The following is a 15758-nucleotide window of genomic DNA, read 5'->3' on the forward strand; positions in this document are numbered from 1 at the left end:
TTCAAGTTACCAAAATTTGGAGGGACTGTTCTAGATGGACATTTTGAAAACATGATTATTCCCATTGAGTTTACTAAAAAGCTCTTATCCAGTTATATTTACTTAAAAGTTTAATCATATCAGGTTATTTTCCTTGCTAACAGATTTTATCACAGAAACAATACGCACTTACTGACTTCCAGTAACCCTAGGTAGGATAGAAGTATTATACTTAATGTTGATAATACAGACAGGTCTGTATTAATTAAACCCACAAGCTTAAGCCACACAAGTTAATTTTTACAAAATCAGAGATCTCTTAGTTTTCCTGCTTGAATATAAAAAGGTCTCTTTTTTTCCCTCACTCTGGGGGACTACAGATGGATCAGGGAGTCCCTGAGAGTCCAGGCAGAATAGTTACATTGCAAAGGCAGAGGAGAGAGGTGCAAGCCCCTCTCTTCTTTTTTTGTTCTTTAAAATCCCACTATGTAACCCAAGGCTGGAGTCGAGTCTCAGACAATGTGGGATCCGTTTGTATTTCAGGGTTTAAGAGCTTCACCATGCCCACAATGTTAGCAGAGACTTGTAGGAGCAGTTGGACAGACAAAACTCATAAAACAAAGATACCAATGACAAAAACTTAGACACAAACAAGAAGTTTTCAGGATAAAGGGGATGGGAGTGCAGGTATAAGGACCAAGGGAGAGGTAAAGGGAGGAGGGACAGAAAAGACTGTAAAAGAGAAAGAGAAAGAGAGAGAGATTGCCATTTCAACCTGACCCTGCAGTTGTCTCTTCAGGCACCAACCTGCAAGCTTTCAGAAAGGGCCACTGAAGGAGGGTGCACCCTGTCCACTGCCCACCGGGGTGATCGAGCCTGGAAACCAGACAGTTGTATTTCATCTGTAGGAACCTAACCCACAGGTGGGACTCTCACCCATGCATACACCAGTTTATAGAAATCTGCTGTAGCACTGCAGCAAAGGGTCCTAGGTCCCAGCCTGTCTCAAAAGTGGGGGGAAAGATAAGAGACATACAGAAAACAAATACCAAAGTGGAAAATGTAATTCCAACCATATCAATAATCACATTGAATGTGAATAGATGAAACAAAGTTAAAGACAAAGATTGATAGACCATATTTGAAAAGCAAGGTCCTTAAAATATAGTCTCTAAGAAGTGGAGGAAAGAAAGGTGGGAAGGAAAGAAGGGAAAAAGAAAAAAAAGAAGGTAGGAGAGAAAGAAGAAATTAAAGGCATCCAACTTTAAATGGCAGAATTCGAACTTTTATTACACAGGACATGATCCTATGTGTTAGAAAACACCAATGATCCCACCAAAACAAAATACAACAAAACAAAACAGACTAGAATGAATAAACAAGTTTAAGAAGGTCACAGGAAACATTTCTTATAAAAATAAATTTCATTTCTATATACTAAGTACAAAAATATGAAAAGGAAATTAACAAAATGATTTCATTCACAGTAGCATGGAAAAGAATAAAATACTTAGAAATAAATTTAATAAAGAGCTGCAAGATCTGTACACTGAAAACTACAAAACATTGCTGAGAGAAATTAAAGATCTATATAAACAGAAACATTTCTTGTTCATAGATCAGGAGACTTCATATTATCAAGAAAGCAATTCTCGGACTTCCCTGGTGGTGCAGTGGTTAAGAATCCTCCTGCCAATGCAGGGGCCACAGGTTCGAGCTCTGGTCCAGGAAGATCCCACATGTCGCGGAGCAACTAAGCCCATGAGGCACAACTACAAGCCAGCGCTCTAAAGACGGTGAGCCACAGCTACTGAGCCGTGTGCCACAACTACTAAAGCCCACGTGCCTAGAGCCCATGCTCCACAACAAGAAAAGCCACCACAATGAGAAGCCTGCACGTTGCAACCAAGAGTAGCCCCCACTCACCACAACTAGAGAAAGCCCACACGCAGCAACGAAGACACAAAGCAACCAAAAATAGATAAATAAATAAATAAATAAATAAATAAATTTTTGAGTAAAAAAAAGAAAGCAATTCTCCTCAAATTGATCTATAAATTCAATGCAGTCCCTGTGAATATTCTAGCAGGCTCTTTTTGTGTAGAATTTGACAGCTGATCCTAAAATTCATATGGAAATGCAAAAGATGCAGAATAGCCTAAACAGTTTGGCAAAAGAATAAAGCTGGAGAACTTTCACCACCTGACGTCAAATTTTACTATAATACGTATTAATCTAGACAGTGGGTTTCAGGCACAAGGAAAGGAATACAGTTCAATGGCACAGAATTAAGAGTCCAGAAATAAAACAATTTTTATTATGAATTGATTTTCAACAGAGGTCCCAAGACAATTCAATACAAGAAAGACTAACCTTTCTTTTTTTAACCAAGGAAAGGTGCAGGGATAAATGGATATCCACAGGAAAAACCCAAAGCAAAGAAACAGAAACTTACATCACACTAGACAAAAATGAACTAAAACTTGATCACAGATCCCCATGTAAGAAACAACCCCTAACATTTCTCAAAGAAAACATAGAAGAAACTCTTCATGATCTATTAGATATAACATCAAAAACATGATCCATGCAAGAAAAGATTAGTAAATTAGACTTCATCAAAATTAAAAACTTTTGCTCTTTGAGCACCACTGTTGAAAGAATGAATAAACAAGCTACAGACTTGGAGAAAATCTTGCAAATCACATATCTGATAAAGAACGGGATCTTGCCGTTTGCAACAACATGGATGGACCATGAGGGTATTATGTTAAGTGAAGTAAGTCAGACAAAGGCAAGTACTGTATGATTACACTTATATATGCAATCTAAAAAATAAAACAAATGAAGAAACCTAACAAAACAGAGACAGAGTTATAGATACAGAGAACAAACAGGTGCTTGCCAGACGGGAGAGTGTTGGGGGAAAGAAAGCAATAGGTGAGGGAGATGAAGAGGTACAAAATTTCAGTTGCAAAATAAATGAGTATGAAATGTACACTGTGGGGAATATAGTCAATAATTATGTGATATATTTGTATGGTGACATATCATAACTATACTTATCATTTTGAAATGTACAGAAATAACCAATCACTATGTTGTGTAACAGGAACTAACATAGCATTTCATTGTACATCAATTATACTTCAAAAACAAACAAATTCATAGGAAAGGAGATCGGATTTGTGGTTACCAGAGGCCGGAGATTGGGGGAGGGAGAACTGGTTAGCTGCAGTCAAAGGTACAAACTCCCAGTTATGCGATAAATAAGTACTAGGGATGTAATGGACAACATGATAAATATAATTAACACTGCCGTATGTTATACATGACAGTTGATAGAGTAAATCCTAAGAGTTCTCATCACAAGGAAAAATTTTTTTTCCATTTCTTTAATTTTGTATCTATGTGGGATGATGGATGTTCACTAAATTTATTCTGATGATCATTTCATGATGCATGGAAGTCAAATCATTATGCTATACACCTTAAGCTTAAAAAAATTTAAAAAAAGAAAGAATGGACCTCAGTTAATATTAATGTCTCAATATTGGCTCACTAGTTGTGACAAATGTGCCATAGTAATATAAGATCTTAATATTAGGGGAAAGTGGGTGAGGGGGATCTTGGAACTCCTTGTACTGTCTTTGCAACTTTTTCATAAATCTAAAACAAAAAGTTTATTTAAATATAAATAAATAAATAAATTTTAAAAAATGTACAGAAAGTTATTGAATTGTCCCTTGTATAATAATAAGTGAACTTCATGGTATATAAATTATATCTTAGTAGAGTTGTTTAAAAGGTTATGAAGAAGGTCAGGGTGGGCTGAGGGCTGGGCTGAGGCGGGGTCAGGGCAAGGTCAGGCAGGGCCAGGCTGGGGTCAGGCGGGAGTCAGCAACCCTGGCAATGGGCACGGAGGCGTGGATCGCCCAAGGCCGAGGCCCGCCTGTGGCCCTTCTCTGGCTGCTGCTGCTGCCCGTGGCCACCCTGGAGCTGCGAGAGTCCCCGGCCACGGCCACGGCCGCCCCCGGCTGGGCTCCAGGCGCGGGCGGAGCGGTGGAGGGCAGCGCTCCGACTCCGGAAGCGCAGCGGTTGGCCCCGGGAGCCACAGGTGCGTTGGGGCCTCTGTTGAGGGCTGAAACGGCCTAAACTGCAGGGCCTGAGGGGGCCGGCTGTGACCAGGGCCTGGGTGCCCTGAGTCACTGAATTTCATCTTTTCTCTGCCCTGGCCAACAACCAGGCAGCCCAGAGACCCCCTCAACACAGGTGGGTCACCGACTCCCCACTGTGGAGCCTCTGGGTGGGAAGTGCCTCTGTGGGACTGTGGGACCTCTGTGGGACTGTGGAAGTGGGGACATAGCAGGGTCTGACCCTGAGGCTGGGTGGCTGGGTGGAGGAAAGCACCAGGACTGATGAACGAGTGGCCCTGAGTCCAGGGCCGCGGGTCTCATTCCCCTCCGTGAGGCCCTGGGAGCGCAGGCCCTAGACCAAGATGCCCGCTCTCAGGGGGCCTGGGCACACCCCCTGCCCTCCCAGGTGTGAGTCCTAGAGCCAGGGCTGTCTTCATTAGCCCACTCCCTCTTCTTTTAGAAATGTAGAATCCTGAGTCAGAGAGGGGGAATGACTTTCCCCAGCTCACACAGCACCACAGACTGCAAATCTCCCTCCCTAAGACACCGGGGTGACATGGAGGAGGCACAGGCCCTTAGAAGCCATGATCTTGAGCAAGTAATGTGGGCAACTTCTGAGACCTTTAGCTCTTTGATCTACAAGAGTAGGCATTGAGGTGTGCTAGTTGAGGGAAATAAGGTCTGTGACGTGCCCAGCCCTTGGCAGCCTCACTCGGGGATGTCCTTCTCCCTGGAGATGCTGCTGTGAGCTGCTGTGGCTACCTTAGGTCCCCCCTTGCCCCATCCCACCAGACCTCTGGGTCCTCATCCCCACAGGGCTTGCTCTGTCCAGTTCTCAGGGGCAGCCAGTGAAAGTAGAGTCCAGGTAGCGCTGTCATTTTGGCTAGGCCACTGGACGCTTGGCCTTGGTTTTCCCATCTATGAAGTGGACAGGGCCTTCCTGGTAGTGGCATTTGGGGTACTACTAGTGTCTCTATCGTAGGTGGCAGGGGAGTCTCCACAGTGTGCGGGAAGCCCAAGGTGATGGGGAAGATCTACGGTGGCCAGGACGTGGCGGCTGGCCAGTGGCCATGGCAGGCCAGCTTGCAGTACCAGGGCTCGCACGTCTGTGGAGCTGTCCTCATTAACTCTCACTGGGTCGTTTCCACTGCCCACTGCTTTCTGAAGTAAGTCCTCCTTCCAGGGTGCCAGCACAGGCACTGGCAGGCGAGGGGGACATGGGGGAAGAGGAGAAGAGGGGTGATGGACATCCCACGTCAGCTCCTCTGGGCTTTTCTCTGGGGCAGTCTGTGGCCTTCAGATGCATGTCATTCCTGCCTTTGGCCTGTGTACCCTCCACCTGGACTGGCCTCCTTGCTCACCTGCTCAGACCCGCCTCATGCTCTGCCATCCGCCCCTGTGCCTGTCCTTCAACACAGATGTGCCTCAGGAGAGTGGCAGTGTCCGTCCTGGCTGCCGTGCGGTGTGGACCCATCTCAGATCACAGCTTCCTCTGAACGTCCCCACATTTCCAGGTGTCAGATTCTAGGCGGGGACCTGGGGCCGCGTGTCTGGCCAGCAGCTGGGCAATTCTTCTTATTCCTCCCGCACAACTGTGTGCCCAGGAGGAGTCATGGCCGCCGGTGTGCGTTGTGGGGAGCCACGGTGCCAGGCTGCATAGGAGGGAATTGGGGCTCCCTGGGAGAGTGACATTGCTGCTCAAGGGTCTAATTCCCCTGGCCGTCCTGGGCCTGGCTCAGTGCCTGGGTCTGAACAGATGCGGAGGGGTCCCCAGGGAGTTGGGGCATCACAGCCCAGGTCTGGGAGCTGGAACTTTCGGAGCTTAGAGTCCTATTGGCGCCTACTCCATATGACGATCCATGCAAGCCCCTTTGTGACATCAGGGGTGGCAAGTCCCCACCTCACCCTGTCTCCATCCTGTCACAAGAGAAGGCCCAACATGGGTGAGAAGGGCAGATGCATGGGCTGGGGGTTCCGGACAAGGGCTATGCAGAGCGAGGGGCTTGCTGGAGGGGAAGGGTTTGGGCAAGGGGAGCATGAGGGGGTCTCCAGGTGGATGAGCCGTGCAAACAGTCAGGGAGGTGGGAAGTTTCAGCACCTGTGTTCAGGGAACAAGGCAAGGTTCTGTTTCCTGCACTCATTTGCTCATTTATTTAACAAATCTTTTGTGAGTCCTTATAACTAAGTGGAGAAGCAGCCCTTGGGCAGGAAGGTGTTTAAAGAAAGGAGAGGTCAGGAAGAGTGTGGGGCCAGAAGGTGGACTGTAGGGAGTCTTGGGAAGGGTAAAGTTAGAGCTGGGATTGAGCCAGAACTCCTCCTGTGTACAATCAAAGACCTTCATTTGATACGCCACCAAGGATCTTTCCAGCACAAGGATTCAATGCTCCTCTGATTCTAGTGTGTGATGGAGAAGCCGTGTGTCTGAGGTTGTAAGTAGAATAGCAATTAGCCCCAAGAAAGAAGGACTCCTGAACGCTAGAAATGGGGAGATAAAAGCTGTCTAGCATCATGTGGGGTAGAGGCCTGTGGGCAGTTAGATGAGGATGCAGGGAAAGAGCTAGCCCACACGCAGAGATGACGGTGACAATGTGCCCTCTTCCTCCAGAAAATCTCACGCCCCGGAGAACTACCGGGTTCTGTTAGGAAGCACCCAGCTGCACCAGCACACCCAGCACACCCGAGAGATGTCACTGAGCCGGATTATCATGCACCCAGACTTTGAGAAGTTACATCCCTTCGGGAGTGACATAGCCATGTTGCAGCTGCTCTTTCCTGTGAATTTCACCTCCTACATCATCCCCGCCTGCCTCCCAGTCGCTGGCATGCAGCTACCCAGTAACTCATCCTGCTGGATAACTGGCTGGGGGATGCTCAACGAGGAAAGTGAGAGGGTGTAGGAGAGTCGGGTTGGGGGCAGATGAGGGTGGGGAGGAGGAAGGGGAGAAGGACAAAGGAGGGAAGAAGGGAGGTGTGGCTCCTCCTGAGGGGTCCCCAAGCAAAGAGGCACTGGACCCTGGCCCACTAAGCGTCATTTCTAGAGGAGTGGACCATTCTAGTTCTAGTTCTGCAAGTGTGTGACTGTAAAGCTTCAGTGTTCCCTAAGTGCAAAGGTTTACACTGGAAGTCTGGGAATCTTTGACTTTTGGAATCAAGATTCTGGGTTCTTGAAGTCTTTCTGGTTCTGGATTCCAAGGTTTTAATCAACCATGGATCTGAGATGACTTGATTCAACTCAAAGGTCATGCTTGGGGCCTGGTCCATTGCAGGCCACTGACAAACAAACACCCTGATTTCCCATTGCCGTAAGAGGAGCTTGGGAAAAGTGGAAGGAAAACACACGTACGACTTCTGACCTCTGAGCCTGCCTGATGAAGTTAGAATGATTATGACTTGAGAGTGTTTCACTCTCTGAACCTCACTTTGCTCTTCTCCCAACGCAGCTCAGCTATCTACTTCGGAAGCTTGTTAGGTGCACTGCATAACGCAGGAAAAAAATTATGTTTTTTAAGATTGAAAGAGGAGAAATGTAGGCAAAGACTTATGAGCCAGAGTCTTTATTAAAGAAAGGAGTATTTATGGTTGGGGGAAATGCTTATGGTGCAACATTAAGGGGAAAAAGAATATATATTTTAATTATTTGTAGGGTCATAATTTGGTACCGTGTTTCTCAACAGAGGTGCTACAGGCATTTTGAACAGACCCTGTCTTCATTGTGTGGGATGTGCCAGCATCCCTGGCCCTTGCCTACTAGTATGTCATGAACACTCCCTAATCATAGGACAAACAACCAGGTTCCCAGCATCCTCACACCACATACACAACACATACACACCACACATACACCACACTTCTCACACACACACACACACACACACACACACACACAGACTGTTCCTCCTTGAGGACAGAAACCCTGTCTTTCTTGTTTTAATATCCCAGCCTGTGGCCCGGGCAGGGCCAGGCACCTTGTAGGTACCCCACTGCTGCCACCCTGGTCCTATAGACCATAATTGCTTGCCTGTACCTCCAGACTGGTCTCTGAGATCCCACCCTGTGTGCTATACTTTAGTCTCCACATAGCTGTCTGAGTGTTTTCTTTAAAGCAGGAGTCATGCCAGTTCCCTGCTCATTACCCTCAGTGCCTTCTCATTTATACCTAGAAAAAAGTCGTAACTCCCTGCCTTGGCTCTCAGGCCCTGTGTAATGTTGGCCCCAATTCCTCTCTGCTCATCTCCTACTACATCCCTCACCCACACCATCCCAGCCAGCAGGCCTCCTTCCTGCTTGAAAACGCCAAGGCCATCGCCACCTCAGGGCCTTCACCTTGGCTGCCTCCCTGGCCTCACTCGCTCTCCCTGCTAACCTTGGCATGACTCACTTCTTTACATGTACACCTCAGCTGCTCCTCTGAGGAGTTTTACTTGATCATATGAGCTAAAACAGGCAACCTCTAATAGCATATGTCCCTGTTTTATTTCCTTTACACCACTTATTAGATCTAAAACAATTCTACTTATTTACTTCATTTACCCTGTTGATACAAAAAGCTCAGCTTCCCTGTACACCAGTGCTAAATAGAATCTTGGAGACAGAGTTTTGGGTGAAGTAGAAAAGGATAGCTTTATTACTTTGCCAGGCAAACGGGGACACAGTGGGCTCCTGCCTCGAAAAACTGTGTCTCTACTTGGAGAGGATAGTGAGAAGTTTCATAGTAATGGTTCAAAGAGGGCATGATCAGCTCTTGGACGTTCTGCTGATGAGGTGGGGGTGAGGTAAGTAAGAGTCAGCATCATCAACCTTCAGGTTCCAGCTGGTCTGGGGTCTACATGCTTGTGGGCAGCACACCATTGTTAATCATTAACTTCTCCCACCTGGAGGGGGTTTCAGTATCTGCAAAACAGCTCAAAGAAATTGTTTTCTATATCCATTGTTGGGGAGCCAGGACCTTGCCCCAAGGCTGCACTGTGTTTCTCTTGACTGTTTCTCACTGGTCTCGCATCCCCTCCCTTCCCTGATTAACAACTGCTTGAATCTGCCCGTTGGAACTCAGAGAAGGTCATGGAGGCTGAATGAAGTCTATTTCCTGTAATCAAAGAAATGGGGGACACAGAAAGCCTTTGTGCCCAGGAGCCCCTCAGGGCCCTGCTCGGTATCCCTGTCTCCCCCAACTAAGAATGTTCCTGTGTATCATTAGTGTCTAAAAGATACTGAACACAAGGACAGAGGAATAAATGAGTGATTGGATGAGAGGGTGGATGGGTGAAGGGTAGGTGGGAGGATGAGTGGGTGGAAGGAAAGATGGGTGGGTGGGTGAAAGGATGGTAGGCAGAGATAGTTGGAGTGAGTGGAGATGGATCAAAAGATGGGTAAATGGGCAAATGGATGGAAGCGTGAGTGGATGAATGGGACATGAGGAAAGAGGAAAGATAGGTAGATGGATAGAGGAATTGGTGGATGGATGGAAAGGTTAATGATAGACAGATGGAGAGTGGATGGGATGGTCTGTGAAAGGGTAGGTATGTTGGTGAATGGTTGCTAAGCACCACTGAGTGGCATGTGTTGGTGGGATTTGCCTTTTTCCTTTGTAGAATAGGAGAGGTGTGGTCTATTGCTATGAGGGAGGTGGAGGGAATAGGATGAGTTTGGAAAAGTTTGAGAAAAGGGGGAGGGCTTACTAGGCATAGGTAGAAGACTGAAACAGTGCTGAAGGCTCAACTGTGCTGAGAAAAGTCCATGTTGAAGTGGTGAACAGTAAGGCAGAGTAGCCTGTAGCTAAGCCACAGCACCCTTCGCTGATTTCCTCCTTATCCTCGCAGCGCCTCTGCCCGAACCCTTCCATCTCCAGGAGGGTAAGGTGGGCTTCATTGAGAACAAGTTTTGTAATATATTTTACGGACTTAGAAAAGGCAAGAACTTCTCCGTGCATGAGGACATGCTGTGTGCTGGGGACTTCTCGACAGGAAAGGCCATCTGCCAAGTGAGTAAGGTCATTTCTGTTCTTCCCTTGCCTGTTCTCAGGGCCTCAGTTTCCCTAGGGGAGGGGCTGTGTTGCCTCTACTGTCTTTGTGGAGACCCCTGGGACTTCCCATTTCCTCCCTCCACATGTCTTCCTGGGCTCAATTCCTTGGCAGTGTCCCCCAGGATAGCCCCTTCCTAAGCCCCTTGCACATAAGGGCATCTACTGGCAGCACCCTCAAACAGCATCTTTTTATGAGGCATACCTTAAAGTTTTTATTTAAGTATAACATACATACAAAAGAATCTATTCATGCTGTTTTCATAAGTTGGATGAACTTTCACATAGTTACGCAACAGATGACCAATACCCCAGAGGTCCCACTCACACCTCCTTCCTATCACCAACACCCAACAGAAACCGCCATCTTCACTTTTGACAACTTAGATTAGATTCTGAATGTTCCAAAAATAGAATTTATTTCCAGTTGTCAGTCTTTCGTGTCTTTATATTTGTGAGATTCATCCAAACTGTTAAATGTAGTTATAGTTTGTTGAGTCTCATTGCTCTACAGGACTCTATTGTGTGAATTGAATTCTATGATCAGTTCTACTCTTGATGGGTATTTTAGAGGTTTCCAAGTTTTTCATTTCATTTCACTTCCAAATATTTAATCTTCTATTTCACAGAAACCCTTGAGTAGAATTGTTGAATTAAAAGGTATGTGTATATTCAGCTTTGGCAGATATTTCCTAACAACATCTCCAAAGTGGTTGCACTTCATTCCAGCAGTGGATGAGAGTTTAACATTTATTTATTTTATTTATTTATTTTCCTTATTTTTTTTGGCTGTGTCGTGTCTTAGTTGCACCACAAGGGATCTTTGCTGAGGCACGCGGGATCTTTCGTTATGGTGCGCGGTCTCCTCCGGTTTCTCTCTGGTTGTGGTTCTCAGGCTTCTCTCTAGTTGTCGTGTGTGGGTTTTCTCTCTCTAGCTGTTGTGCGTGGGGCTCCGGAGTGCATGGGCTCTGTAGTTGTGGCATGCAGGTTCTCTTGAGGCGCACGAGCTCATTAGTTGCGGCACGCTGGCTTAGTTGCCCCGTGGCATTTGGGATCTTAGTTCCTCAACCAGGGATTGAACCCGCGTCCCCTGCATTGGAAGGCAGATTTTTTACCACTGGATCACCAGGGAAGTCCTGGATGAGAGTTTATATCCTCGCCAACACTTTGCACTTTCCATCTTTTCTCACTTTGATAGCTTATGGTGGTTTGCATGTCCCTGATGACAAGTTAAATGTACTTCCATATGTTTATTGTCATTGGATATCTTCTCTAAAGTTTCCCTTCAAGATTTTCCCCCCTCTCACTTTTCTGTTGGGTTGTCTTCTTTTCCTTTAGGGACTCTTTGTGTATTTTTACATATTACAGGTATGAGTCCACTGTTGGATATTTGAATTGTAAACATTTCTTTCCTCTCTCTGTAATGCCCAATTTTAGAGGTGGGCAAACAGGTCCGGAGAGGGAAAGTAGCTACCCTAAAATAAGGCAGCACAACCTGGTCCCCCGTATTCTGACCCCAAGCCTAACCTGACCTCCACCATATCCGCCTCAGGGCCCAGCCTCCCAAGCTGGCATCATGTGCGGAGCTCTTGCATAGATGGCATTGTGGAGTGGAGGGGAGAGCATTAGGGTTCTGGAGTTAGAGACACTGCTCTGCCCTGAAGGTCTTTTCACTTTCTGAGCCCATGTCCTCATTTATACTGTAGGATTCTGAGGCCTCCTTCACGGGATTGTCGAAAGGATGGTGTAGTGGGTTGGATAGTGTCCCCTACATTTGTAACCATCTGGAGTCTCAGAAAGTGACCTGATTTGGAAATAGGTCTTTGCAGATGTGATTAGCTAAGAATCTCGAGATGAAACCATTTTGAATTTAGAGTGGGCTGAGGGATAGACAGAGAGGTACTTGATTTCAGACTTCTGGTTTCCAGAACTGTGAGAAGAGAAATTTCTGTTGTTTTTATAGTGACCCAGTTTGTGGTAATATGCTTTGGCACCCCAGGAAATGCACACAGGAGGGATGGGATGCGCCTGGTCCTGGAGAAGGCCTCACGGACAGCTGTTTTCACGGCAGCCCAGTGGAGCTGCTGAGCCAGAGGGAAGAAGCTCGGCCACCTGCCCTCCTGGTAGGAGGTAGACCCAGCTTTCTTGGTTCCCAGTGCACAACCCATGGCTGTCTGGCTTGGGCCGTTGTTCTCACAGAGTCAGCTGCACCTGCAGGTGAAATAAAGGGCTGAGTCCCCCGAGTCCCCATCTGGCTGTCACCGTAGACCTCCCTTCCAGCCTGCAGAGGTCATGGCCATGGAGTTCAGGGCCGGAGCCCTTTGTCTGCTTGCCTGCTGGACATCCATTCTGCCTCTTGACCCCACCCCCTCTCGTTTCTCCCCAGGCTGAGGACACCATTGAGCTGGACACCCAGGAGCCCCAGCACATGGCCCCTCCTGCCCCCCTTAGCCTTTCAGTCACCACAGCCTGTCTGAGAGGTTCCATCTAGATTCATCTTCTGTCACATGCCTGCTCTGGTCCCCAACCTCCAACCGGGGCTCTCTTCTCTCACTGAAGTGCCCTCCCCCAGCACAGGACACCCAGAAACAAGTCTGAGGAGAGACAGACCCCAGGAGCACTCAGTGCTCAGACTGTGGGGCAGGACAGACCTGGGTCCAGTCTTCAGTCTGTAATGTAGTGATTATGACCTTAGATAACCCGTGAAATGGGGTTGCTAACGGCCTCCACTTAATAAGGTCCTTATAGAAGATTCAGTACTGTGCCTGGCATTCAGTAGGTGCTTAACACCTGCTGGCTTTCAATCTCCTGGCCTGGTCTGCCTCCCTCTATCTGCATTGTACCTGTTCTTCTGGGCCTGTCTTAGACCTGTCCTCTCACCCAAGGTAGAATTCATTGCTCTGGCCCTGCCCAACACACACACACACACACACACACACACACACACACACACACACACTGTTTGCTGCGTGTCTTCAGTAGTGCAAAGTGCAGCTCACTTTGCATGGGATACATTAGTGTTGGGCCTTCCTCTGCCTTCTGAGAACTCCCCAGGGGCTAGGAGGCTATTGGAGCCCTTCCCATCTCCCTCGGACTGGCCCAGAATCCATCATAATATGGACAACCACATGGCTCATCTGCACGAATCCCTGAGGCCTGGAGTGGACAGGGACCAGGCCTTCCCGGGCCTTGAACAGCTTGGGGTGGGTACACTGTGGGGAAGGCCAAGGGCACCCCAGCTAGGGAGCACAGAGGCACATTCCCAATCTCCAAGAAGACCCCATGTATGACTTTCTTGGGTCTGCGGTGACAAATCACCTCAAAGTGGGTGGCTAAAACAACAGAACTTTATTCTCTTACATTTCTGGAGGTCAAAAGTCTAAAGTCAAGGTGTTGGCCGGGCTGGTTCCTTCTGGAGACTCTAGGGGAGAATGTTTTCTTGCTTTTGCTAGCTTTTTCGAGGCCGCCAGCATTCCTTGGCTCATGGTCCCTTCCTCTGTCCCCAAAGCACATTGCTCCTACCTCTGCTTCTGTCATCACATCTCCTCCTCTGACTCTGACCTCCTGCCTCCCTCTTTCCTCATGAGAATCTTTCTGATTACATTGGGTCCACCCAGATAATCCAGGATAGTCTTCCTATTTCAAGATGCTCAACTCCATCACAGCTGCAGAGTCCCTTTTGCCACGTAAGGTAACATAGCCAAAGGGTCCAGTGATGAGGATGGGCATCTTTGAGGGTTATTTTTGGCCAGCTACACCATGTACCCTTCTCTCTCCTTCAAGCCGCCACTTCCCCCACCCCCTCCTCAGCTGGAGATCTTCTCATTTCACTGAGAACGCCAAAGCAATCAATCAGCCTAGAGCCCATTCATCTTGCCAGCCCCACCCTAGCATCTTCCATCTCTCCTGAGCCTCATGGCCCATCCCAGCCAGTCTGTCCTGGAGCTCTGGGTGCCCAAAGGCTCTCCTGCTAGGTGTGGTGGTACCTCAGTGGTAGAGCTCCAGCCGGAGGGATGGCCAGAGGCAGGGAGTGCGGCCATGCCTAGACAGGTGTGGACGCTGGGAAGACACTTTCTTGAGGCCTCCCATGATCATCCTGGGAAGGGAGTTCCTGTGCAGGGTCCTGGCTGCAGCCACTGGCTTCCCAGTGTTCATGTGCATACGAGTCCATCTGTGCTCACCTGCCAGTGAGGGTTCAGGATATCTGGGCAATGCCAGGATTGGAAAGAACTTCCACTGAACCCTTTGAATGGCATCTAGTCCATATTGGATATGAGCTAAATGGGAAATTTACCACATTACCATGGGTTAGAAAGGCTGGGGCGGGTGCATTGCGAGGCCTCCTGGGATCCCGATGGCTGCACAAGGACTCTGTGTCAGGCATATTGGTAGGAAGGATGACTAGAGCATTGCTTCAAGGCTTATTGCCAGGCCACTAAGTCCTGAGTCAGCTAAGCAGAAAGGAGACACCAGGCTCCAACTGCTGGAGGTCTGTGGACATCTTGGGCCAGGCTGGCCTGGGCTCCTACACAGAAGAGAGCAGTGTCATGTGGGTTTGGGGTGCAGTGAGTTGGGCCCCTTCAGACTATGGAGAGTGGGAGCATGGGGGTGGGTGAGGAGGGTGCTGGAAGTCGACTCTAGGAGCAGAGGTCTGAGGACTGCCAGCCTGCACCTCAGCTCACAGCCTGGCTTCGGGCCTCCTCTCTCTCTTTCCCACTCACTCTGCTAGACCTGCCACATTCAACAGCCCTCTATGCTGCAGGCTGGAAGCCCCATCCTCAAGGCCTGGGTCATGTACTGCAGTTCAACTCAATTGTCCCGCACTCTGGGAACTTCCCTCTACCTCTGTGGGGAGCTGGTCCTTGTTCCTCCATATCCCACGAGTGACGGTTCTTTACTTTGGGAAAGATCCTTACTCCCTTGTACTACAGACACCTGGCAAAATGTCTTACTTCCTATTAAAGGCTGAATTATGCCCCCCCCCCAAATACATATGTTGAAGTCCTAACCCCAGTACCTCAGAATGTGACATTTTTTTTTTTTTGGTTGCACCATGCAGCATGTGGGATCTTAGTTCCCCTACCAGGGATGGAACCCGTGCCCAATGCAATAGAAACGTGGAGTCTTAAACCCCGGATCTCCAGAGAAGTCCCCAGAATGTGACTTTATTTGGAGTAGAGCTTTTAAAGAGATAATTGAGTTAACATGAGGTCGCTAGGGTAGCCCCTAATCCAATATGATTGGTGCTGTTATAGGAAGGGAGAATTTGGACACAGAAACACACAGAGGGAAGACAATGTGAGGACACAGGGAGAAGATGGCCATCTATCAGCCAAGGAGAGAGACTTTAGACTTCTGGGCTCCAGAACTGTGAGGTGATAAATTCCTCTTGTTTAAGCCACATTGCCTGTGGTATTTGTTATGGCAGCTGGAGCTGACATATCCTTCCTCTGAAGGCCTGTGCACCCCCATGGCAGGAGTGGTGTCTGCAAGTGAAGACACCTTTCTCTCTCCCCAGCTGGACTCCTTCAGTGTCCTCACTCCTGCTTTCCTCCTGGGATAGTCTCCCTGCCCGGTCCTGTTTCCTTGTCCACGGAGTCAGACAACAGACCTCAAGGGAAAGGGTG

At 48.0% G+C, this 15758-nt stretch overlaps 1 protein-coding gene across 7 annotated transcripts in view; it reads left to right on the forward strand.

The window, feature by feature from the left end:
* LOC309632952 (putative serine protease 47) overlaps positions 1–15758 on the forward strand; it is a 30679-nt gene that overhangs the window by 8738 nt on the left and 6183 nt on the right. The window contains exons 1-5 of one of the 7 annotated variants that reach the window (XR_014247171.1): positions 4007–5281; positions 6721–6998; positions 9932–10092; positions 15387–15506; positions 15588–15755. Coding sequence is in view for 3 of the 7 variants with exons in the window: in XM_082401064.1 (XP_082257190.1) it covers positions 5139–5281; positions 6721–6998; positions 9932–10272 (762 nt within the window). In the remaining 4 variants the exon portion in view is untranslated. Of the gene's footprint in view, positions 1–4006; positions 5282–6720; positions 6999–9931; positions 14094–15386; positions 15756–15758 lie in introns of those variants that run through there. The other 6 variants (XR_014247172.1, XR_014247170.1, XM_082401066.1 and 3 more) reach the window with 6 other exon arrangements.

The sequence above is a fragment of the Balaenoptera borealis genome (assembly GCF_965194805.1).
Source record: "Balaenoptera borealis genome assembly, chromosome: 8".
Taxonomy (NCBI): Eukaryota; Metazoa; Chordata; class Mammalia; order Artiodactyla; family Balaenopteridae; genus Balaenoptera; species Balaenoptera borealis.